Consider the following 10258-nt stretch of genomic DNA (forward strand, 5'->3'; position numbering starts at 1 on the left):
TCGCGGTGCAGCCGTCCCTCCGTCAACATATGGCAGACAGAATTTATCGAGTGGCGGCCAATCGGAGCGCTCGTTTTAGGGCGAGCCTCCGCGGCGCTCGACCAATGGGAGGGGCGGATCGGGACCCGTGCCTCCGGAGTTGTGCAGCGCCGCGGTCACGTGACGCTGGGAAAAGGAATGCCAACATGGACCCGTGGAAGGACGGGCGGTGAGTGTGCTCCGACAATAACACGACGGAGGCAGCCACCAGGCACACAGATACCCTCAGCCGTCGACGGCGCCGCTTCCCCGCACCGAGCCTCCTCCCGCCGGCAGCAGGTAGGTCGAGCCAAAGCGGCCGGGCGGCTTCTCCTGCTCGTCCGGAGGAGTATAAATAGAACTGGGTTTTTTTTGACCCAGGCGAACTTGAGACTCGTGGATTCCGCCACAGACGCAGCTCCATGCTGTCGAGCCCCCCTCCTTTATTTGCTTAGTTTATTTTCCTGCTTTATTTATTTATTTGTCGCTCGCTGCTGTAGTTTTCCTCCCCCTACGGTTGTGGGCGCGTCGCTGCGGGCCGTGTTTACCAGCCATCGCCACCGTGTTCGTGCTCCGGGTGAAGTATGAGGCCCAGCTGCAACATGTGCCCGACGGTCGGTCTGACAGCAGCAACAAACATCCTTTACATAAGCTAACGGGGATTATCCTGCAACTGTAAGCGGGTCTGTCGGGACTCCAGTTGCACATCTGGGCTCCTCAGGACTCCTGGATGCACCGCTGGAGATCTTGCACTTATTTAGAGCTTAACTTTTTAACTTAAATCCAAAGAATTTTAGCTTTTTAACTCTTCATCAGCAATGATGCTCCTGGGTCATATTTTATTATTATTATCATCCAAAAATGTCAGAAACCAAACATTGTTTAAATCTCAGTATAAACTCTATCAGTATTTAGTGCAGTGGTGTTCTTTACCTTTCACAGATCATGGATCAATGAGGATAATTCACTTGTTTTTTATTTTTGAAAAAATGCATCTTAAAACTTTTTAAATGTACATTTAAAATACCTACATATAAAATCCAACTGTTTTACATGACATTGATTTTTTTTTTTTTTTTTAACCAATTTTTATTTTATTTTTTTCTTTCTTTGGAGTGATGTTGATAAAGACACCTCTTCTGTTTAGAGTGAATATGTGAAATGAACCATTTTCATTTTACATGTTTCCACTTGTTAAAACAAGCAGAATGGGTCAGTTTGACCTGCAACATAGCAGGAGGGTTAAATGTTTAAACTACAGTTCCACAAGATAGGATAAGATAAAACTCTTGTTCCAGATACTTCTAAAAAATACATTTAAAAGGTAGAAAGCAATAAGATATAACTTCCATGCATTACTGTAATCCAACAAATAAGCTAAAATGTTGCTAGAATAGGACAGTACAAAGTAATGCAGGCAATTATACTGAGGTAACAGGTAATACTAGTAATAATATAGGTGTCACACATGAAAATGTCATAATAAAATAAAGTACTGCACCTAAAAAATTACATTAAAATGAAATATATTGCACATTACATTGACAATGTTGTCCATGAAAGTGAAATGTTGCACATTAAACAGAAAAATTGCACGTGATAAATGAGAATATGAAATATTGCACATGAAATTAAACACTACACTTGATATGGAAACTGCTATTGCATTGAGAAATATTATTGCAGATATTGTTGATATTGTTGTTTAGAACTAAATGTCTGAAAAAAACAGCTGAAGACCAGACTAGCGCTGCAAAATCTTTATTATTATTCCCTGGACTTATGGGTAAAAACAGGTTTTCCAAAGTGTCCCTGGTCTATTTTCTGTAATTTAAGTATCCTCCAAGGCTCTGGGACCTCCAGTAATTTTTCATATTGGTGACGTGATGGAGCCACTGACCACTTTTTCACCATAAAACCAACAGCTATAACTGAATTCCATTCATTCTGCTGTGCTGTTGTTGTAGCATAAATATGCTGCTTGAAAACTGTGCCAATGTGACAGTTAAGAAATTGTAGACTGATAAACACTGGTTTCTCATATTACAGTTAGCTGATTTGCATAGACTAATACAGGTGCAGGAGAGATTCTGTGGAATATTTGAGGGGAAAATGTTCACCTCACCTAACAAACATCTGTAGTTTGTTGTCTTATTATGATTTCAGTGTTAAAAATTCTCCATCCGTGGTGATAATTTAACATATATTTGTAAACTGTGATTCAAGAAAATGTGTTACTGGACTACCCACTGCCAAATTTTGGTATTTAACCAGCTGTATTGATTAGAGAGGTCACATTTTGTACCATCTCCATAAGTCAAGGTGACTTTAAGTGCTTCAGTAAAGCACAGCTGGACGTTTGACATCTCATCCAGGAGGCTCCTTCAGGTGTGAAATAAAGAATCCAGAGAAGTACAGTTACTTTTTTTTTACCTGAGTATCATGTTAATGTAGCAACTGTAAATATACTGACATCCTCCCTGATATAAACATTTATATTTAAATAGACAGACCAAACTTTTGCTGTACAATAATATATATTTTTATACTAGCATTCTAAAGTTTGGGGTCACTTAGAAATGTCCTTATTTTTTAAAGAAAAACATTTTTCTTTCCAATGAAGATACAATTAAATGAATCATAAATCCAGTCTAGACATTGTTAATGTAGTAAATGACTATTCTAGCTGGAAACGGCTGATTTTTAATGGAATATCTCCATAGAGGTACAGAGGAACATTTCCAGCAACCATCACTCCTGTGTTCTAATGCTACATTGTGTTAGCTAATGGTGTTGAAAGGCTCATTGATGATTAGAAAACCCTTGTGCAGTTATGTTAGCGCATGAACAATAGTGTGAGTTTTCATGGAAAACATGAAATTGTCTGGGTGACCCCAAGCTTTTGAGCGGTAGCGTAGATAACTGTAGTAGCTGCTGATGACTCTGTGTGACAACTCACCTGTCTGAGGTGAAGAAAAGTACATAGTGTAACTTGATTAAGTCTGTCTCCATATCGGGGGTAGTTTATAATTGTAAGTAATTAATGAAATCAAGGCTGTAGTTCCACATGTGTAAATTAGAAACTGTTGTGTCCTGCTGCAGGTATTTATTGAACTCAGAGGAAAGACTCCTACAAACAGCTGGGAGTAACAAACTAAACTCCAGCTCCTGTTGACGTTTTTAGGTCTGTGTGCGTCCACTAAATGTATGCAAACTGCGTCTGTGATGTTTGAGGACCGACCACACAGCTGACTGCTGCCACATAAAGCTCTACCAGTCATCTAGTGCTGCTTTCACTTGCATTTTGACGCTGAGGTTGCATTCCCTGAAACAAATTATTATTTGTTTTACTGGAGTGAAAGGGAGCTCACAGCACTGCACAGAGGGCAGCAGGGAGGGATCAGAAGGGGCCTAACAGCAAATGTACACCTCCTGGACGGGTTATTCAGACTCAGAGCGGGGTTTTTGGTTCAATCTCAAACTCTTATTCCAGTCTCTACATGTTGAGGGTCCTTGAACTTGACAGTGAACCAGAAGTTGGTCCATTTGTGCTTCTGACAACTGAGTGTAATGTGAAGGATTATATCTAAAGCTGAGTAAAGGTGGGACTGTCAGTATCAACACTGCTGGTATGAACATATTGTGTCATCCTTTCATAAAATATTATTGTGTAAATGAAAAATTCTGATCATAATTTAGCTATAAAACTTGCGGTATGTTCTTTTTTGACATGTGGCAAGCCTTTTTTTGTAAGAGGGAACAACAGGACAATGTGGAGTGCATGAACTTGATTTATTGGTATGCGGTTTTGCATACATTTTCAATTTTATATTGTAGGGCTGCAAATAACTCTGATTTTTATTGTCAATCAATCTGATGATTAGTTGTAGTAAAATGGCAGATAATGGTAAAAAGCCGAATAGTATTTCCCATATTTAATGGAGACATCTTTAAATCTTGGAGCACAATATAATCTTGACATGGCAGAATCAGGAAAAACTAACACCTAACTAATTAATTGAATTTCATCGTAATTGCTGATTAATTTTCTGTTGATTAATTAATTATAATTTATTAATCAGTGTCACCCAGCCCTAGCTTATTGTTTATAATAGAGAAGAAACTAAATGTCTACCAAAGTGGAGAATAGTCAGTGTTTCATTCAGAAAGTAATGAAATAAAGTATACAGAATGTAAACAGCAAACATGTTCTTTGTGGTTTGTATCTTTAAAGTTAATAACCAGAGTTTTGAGCTACACAGCCTCTTCTGCACTTTTCCTTTCTGCTGAGTAATAAAAGCCGATCTCATTGCTACCTTTGCAGGTTTTCTGTGATTCCTCTTCTGGATAGAGTTTCCTGAACGTCCCCCTCTACAGCGTTCGGCCTGGATCAATGGTGTCTCTCAGCAGCAGAACGCTGAGTTTGGAGAATGACCTGTTTAGGGACAGCAGCAGCAGCAGCCTGTTCTCCCTCGGCCTGGGGGAAGGAGCTCGCAGCGAGGGGGGCAGTTCCGCTTCTTGTGACAGCCCCGAGGCTGGAGAGCTGGGTGCAATGCACAGTTCCAGCCTCGGAGAGGAGGAAGACGAGGACGAGGAAGAAGATGAAGACGAAGGGGCACGTCTGCATATATTTCTAGAAGCAGTGGGAGAAGGAGACCCTGTCGGTCAGGAGCCTAAGCTGCCAGAATTTTCTTTCCAACCTTCCTCCCCATTCTCCCCAACCCTGGAGGACATAGAGGAGTTCCTGAGGGAAAAGATGGAACTGGTCAAAGAGGGGCTTCTGGCCCCGAAAGAGGAGGTGTCCCCTCTGCCCTGCAGCACCGCTGACTCTCCATCCTCCACTGCACTCCTGGTTGCTTCCTCAGAGACTGTCAGTGACCCGGGGACGAGCACTTCCGGCCCAGACGCCCCTCAAAGTGACACAAACAACCCCAGCCCAGCTGACCCTTCCCCTTCCGCCCAGGTTAACCCCTCACCATCCAGCGTGACTCCGCCGATGCTCCTGGGTGCTCCGGTGGTTCTCCAGCTCCAGCCCCTTCCTCTGGCCCAGCCTCAGCCTCCAGCAGGTTCTCCCCCCGGGGCCCAAAGCGGTATTTGGCTCACTCATCTGGTCATGGGGCTGCAGGGTGGCATGGGGCAAAATCTCACCCTGTTGGCCCCTCAGGTGCCCTCCACCCAGACCACCTTGTTATCTCTAAACAACGGGGACAACAAGTCAGCTGACCAGAAGTATGTGAAGATCGCCCCTCTGCCCATCACCATGAGGACTCTAGAGATCACGGGCGTGACGGGCGTCGGGCCCCAGGGCAGCGGTCTGTTGAAAGCAGTGGCCCCCCGGATGACCAGAGTGCCGCCCACAGAGAGGGTCCACAAGTGCTCCCACCCTGGCTGTGGGAAGATGTACACAAAAAGCAGCCATCTGAAAGCTCACTTCCGCAGGCATACGGGAGAGAAACCCTACACATGTAGCTGGCCCGAGTGTGGCTGGAGGTACGTGACAAACTCACTTTAAGGTTCATTATGTTACTGCTGTGGCAGGTAGCCTTAGTTACCAGTATTTAGCAGATCTACTTCACAGTGGTTAGTGCTAGTATGTGGAAAGAATTGTGCAAACTTCCCATTGCAAATCATTCAACCCCTGTCTTAATGATGGTAATCTATGTGGAATGTAGATTAGATGTATTTTTGCAGCCAAGTTCCGTCCTGGATGTCAAATTTAGCTGCACCAATAGTTGAACCAGGTTTAGCTGTTTAGGTTTAGATTATCTTACATGTGTTGCCACTGTTTTCTGTATGTTCAAGCCCTGCTATGCCTGCAGAGTGATCTCCCTTAAGTGAACAAGTAGGGGATATTGAACCTCTGAACGTGGCACTAATAGATCATTGGTTCGAGTGTTCCAGTTTAAATTAAAGTTGCTGTGTTAACTGTTTATTTCTCAGTAATATATATATAACCTATTAAATGGCTGAGAATATCTAAAACAATGCTTGGCACATTTTTTCCAAATCCCATTATGACTTGATAACAGTTCAAAACCCTATTAGGTTAAAGTGTACAATTACATAAAACAGGAAGTCCAAGAGGCACTCCCATTTTGCTGTTGTTGTCTAACCGATTAATCAGTTATCCAAACTGCTTTTTAATTGTCTGTTGATGACATAATTGGTGAAACTTAAGATCGGAATGAAGACTGGAATGTAACAGTGTTTCTGAAAGATCAGTTGTTAACATTAACCATCATAAAAACAGCTGAAGCTGTTAGATCCTGCACCACAATGGAAACAAAAAGGCTTCGAGGGTCAGTAAATAGTTACTGCAGTGGAAAGCCATTTTATATTGTTGTTTTGAAGCATGACAAACAAAAATGACATAAAATTAGACCCGGATTAAATGTGGATTCTATCAGGCTCTGGATGTCTGACAGCAGATAAAAACGATGGCAGAACCAGAGTATTAAATGGGGCATGATTACGGACACCAGTACAGTATCACTGAAAGTGTCACCAACCCTGGTATTAATAGTAAGATAAATAGCAATGACAAAAGGGATCTGGAAAGGAGGCCCAGAACAGTATTATTTTAGTGGGTTCTAGAGCCTACAGCTTCGTTCTTTTAGTTCAGACTTGACTCATGGAGGGGGGATGTGGACATTTTGGTGGTCGTTTATGGCATCGTAATGTGACACATCATGCTTTTGGGATTTTTCTGTCATTTATGTATTGCTATGATGTCAGATGTCTATGTTATACGTGGTCCAAGGATGGAAACTTGAGATGAGCGCATGAACAAGAGGTCTCGTCTGATTGGACAGCCAAGTTTGCGGCATTGCAATACCATTTGTTTGTAAAATTGTCGTAAAAATCAGAAATACTTTATTGATCCCCGAGGGGAAATTGCTCATGTTACAGTTGCTTCCATTCAAAGTCTTAGAAATCTAAACAGCACTAAAAATATATAAACACAAGTAAAAAAAAAAAAGTCCTAAAACTATTACCATAAGTAGAAAAAGCGCAAGCATAAAATGTAAAATGTGCATTGTTCTAAGAAAATAAAATGTAAGTGTTCAGTGCAATGTATTGTGTGCTATTGCACAAAGATACACAACTGTTCAAAAGTTTGGAGTCACTTAGAAATGCCCTTATTTTTGAAAAAAAGAAAGCTTTTTTTTCAATGAAGATAACATTAAATGAATCAGAACTACAGTCTAGACATTGTTAATGTGGTAAATGATTATTCTAGATGGAAACAGCTGATTTTTAATGGAATATCTCCATAGGGGTACAGAGGAACATTTCCAGCAACCATCACTCCTGTGTTCTAATGCTACATTGTGTTAGCTAATGGTGTTGAAAGGCTAATTGATGATTAGAAAACCCTTATGCAGTTATGTTAGTACATGAATAAAAGTGTGAGTTTTCATGGAAAACATGAAATTGTCTGGATGACCCCAAACATTTGCACGGTGGTGTATGTAGTTATTGTACATTATTTGGTTAACTGCTTGCATTGAGTTGTTGTTGACTACACGCATATTTTGGAACAGATTTGTGCTTGAACATGTACAAAAGCTTTTACAAGAAGAGGAAGTTGACATTTTGACTAAAGAAAAAGAAGTAAAGTCTGAGTACTATAGTTTAATTTTATAATGGCTTTGAGGAACTGGACAATCAGAACACAGGAGAAGATCCTTAAAGAGACAGGAGCGAACTGTATAATGTAGCCCAATATACATGATGTGTCCTACTGTGTCTGAAAACCTTGGTATGTCCTTCAAATTCTACGTCTCTAACCCCACACATCTACTGTTGTGTTTCCAGGTTCTCCCGATCCGACGAACTGTCCCGTCACCGCCGCTCCCACTCAGGCATCAAGCCGTACGAGTGCTCGCTGTGTGAGAAGAAGTTCGCCCGCAGCGACCACTTATCCAAACACACAAAGGTCCACCGAAGCTCCAGGCCCAGCAGGATCATCAGAGCCACAGTGTGACACCTTCAGCTGGCCTAAAACATGCCCCGCACCTGCCCCGCCTGCCCGGCCCGGGGGCAGGTCCGGGTCTCCCTCAGGACTTTTGGTGCTTTATGAGCAGAACTTTGAGAAAAGCTTCAGAGCTGGGCTGCTGTTTCACAGTCATGGTTTCCTTCCTTTCTCTTCCACCCCCCTGCAGTGTTTCTTCTGAGCAGCTCTTCTCATAACGAGCTGACAGCCACCTCAGGAAAAACTGCTGAAAGTGGATTTCCTGGCCTTTACACACCCACATAAGGCAAAATGCAAAGTCGTACAGAGGCCCCTATTGCAACTTCTGCTTGCTCTGCTGCTCCTGTTGCCAAGCTACAAGGTGCTGGGGGAAGTAGGGTGGAGCCCGGTTGATGGGAGCATCTGCAAATCTATTATCTCTTTTCTACTTTTGCAATCGTCCCTCTTCAAAGCCAAACTTCAGGGTTCACATGCACATGAAGCTTCCAAATATTTTGCTCTTGTTAGTGTCCCATTTATGTCACGTGTTCCGATCATAAGGCTCGGATGGACCTCATTCATGTGATGGAGCACGGCAGCCGTCTCTTTAGGGTGAAATTCTGATTAAAGAAAAAAAACGTCTCCTCAAAGCTCGTTGATTTTCAGAGTCCCTGTCGACTCTAAATATGTTTTTTGACTCTTTATAGCAGAGACGCTAATCTGACCACACTGAACTTGTGGCTTCGGTTAAAATTCGGCCCAGCTGAGAAAAACTCTTAAACTCGATGTTTTATGCATCCAACTCTGGCCTTTTTGTTGCATTCATTGAATCTGTGATCCACCTCGTTCGGACCTGTTTGCCTTTTCTCAGCCCCTGTATGCCCCAATCTCTTTATCGATGCCTTTGTCCATATCACAAAACCTCTCTTGATCCCACTGTTGTACTGTTATCATATGACTGCTCTTACCTAACTGTGATTCTGAACAGGGGTTTGCCAAACCAGAAATCCCAGTTCTGGCCCTGTGATAGAGTGAAAACGACACCCTCGGTGCGTGACGGTTTATAAGCTCCTTGTTCTCTGCATATGTGGCCTAGAAAACTACTCGGCCTACACATTACACTTTGGCTCAGTGTTGCAAAAGTGACGTGAAACACTGCTCTTTATTATTTACAGTAGCCGTTACTGTAAACATTTTTCTGTTGTTTTATAGCAGCAAGAAAAGCTACTAGTTTAAACAGCTGGAAAGGCAGCTAACATCTATTCAATCATCTGTATTAGCATACTCAATATAATGTGTACTGAATATAGAGGACAAAGATAACGTGTACAGCTTGTAGCCTTTATATAGTTTTTTTTTTAAATCAAAGAGGAATTTCAATCAGTGCATTAAGCTATTCAGTCGTATTTCTGGAGAGGTTTTTGGTCTGTTACGTGAGTTTGATTGTAGCGTGATCAATCTGGAATGTCACACTGATTACAGTCTGGGATTTGGAGTCCCACTGTATCCATTCACAAAACATTAAGCTAAGTCTGCTGGTCTCAAGTGCACTTGTGTTAGTGGAAAGTGAGTCATTGTGCTCTTATGGCAGTTCCGTAAAATGTAACGGAACCGTAAAATGCCAAAAAAAAGAAAAAAAAAAGATTTTCTATGGAAGGTTAAACTGCGCCGCTCAGTCGCTGTTGTCATTTTGCTCTCTGATCTTTACACTTTGGTGCTTCGTTAACCTACCAGTGCTCCACAAGACGAGACTGTATAACTGAAAGCATAAAAGCCTCACACAACTGGATTGTCTCTGTTGAACCAGCAGACTCTTACTATTACAAACCGTAGGCTACTGGCAATCTTAACCTTAGCTCGAGCAACATTGGTGCTTTTGGATAAGCTCAAACGTAGAGCACTTCTGCATGTAGCAGTGCACAGTCATTTACACAGCAATCATCCTCGTATCTTTGTCTATTAGCGTTTTGGATACAGTAGTTTTCTTTCAAAAACAAACCACACTCTGTAACGTAGAAACCCGTTCAAAGCAGCCAGACGGGCAGACGTGTTTATCTGTCTGAACCAGCGCTGTCTTTGTGTCTGAGCCTCCCCAGGCTGCTTCTACTGACCTACATCCAGACCTGTATTCCCTAATCAGCATCCAATTGTCTCTCCCTCGCTCTCTTTCTCTCATGCTTGTGTATCTGAATAAAGACAGGTGGTATTTTTTGTTTAGTTTTTTTTTGAATACCAGAAATGCTATTTTCCTATTTGCAAAAATAAAAAGGGAAAAAAAAAGAAAAA

The 10258-nt window shown here is 42.0% G+C and overlaps 1 protein-coding gene across 1 annotated transcript; it reads left to right on the forward strand.

Moving 5' to 3' along the window:
* Window positions 1-149: 149 nt before the first annotated feature.
* On the forward strand, window positions 150-10258 carry si:ch211-117k10.3 (Krueppel-like factor 15). Its single transcript, XM_023292046.3, has 3 exons — window positions 150-318; window positions 4343-5508; window positions 7837-10258. Exons 2-3 carry the CDS (start codon window positions 4412-4414, stop codon window positions 8003-8005), a joined length of 1266 nt encoding a protein of 421 aa, XP_023147814.2. The 5' UTR covers window positions 150-318; window positions 4343-4411; the 3' UTR covers window positions 8006-10258.

The sequence above is a fragment of the Amphiprion ocellaris genome, chromosome 5 (assembly GCF_022539595.1).
Source record: "Amphiprion ocellaris isolate individual 3 ecotype Okinawa chromosome 5, ASM2253959v1, whole genome shotgun sequence".
Lineage (NCBI taxonomy): Eukaryota > Metazoa > Chordata > Actinopteri > Pomacentridae > Amphiprion > Amphiprion ocellaris.

Bases quoted from the DNA above. Each gene is read 5' to 3' on its own strand.
- si:ch211-117k10.3 (XM_023292046.3), top strand. From the start codon at position 4,412: ATGGTGTCTCTCAGCAGCAGAACGCTGAGTTTGGAGAATGACCTGTTT. The intron at 5,509-7,836 runs GTACGTGACAAA...TTGTGTTTCCAG, and splicing joins TGGCCCGAGTGTGGCTGGAG to GTTCTCCCGATCCGACGAAC.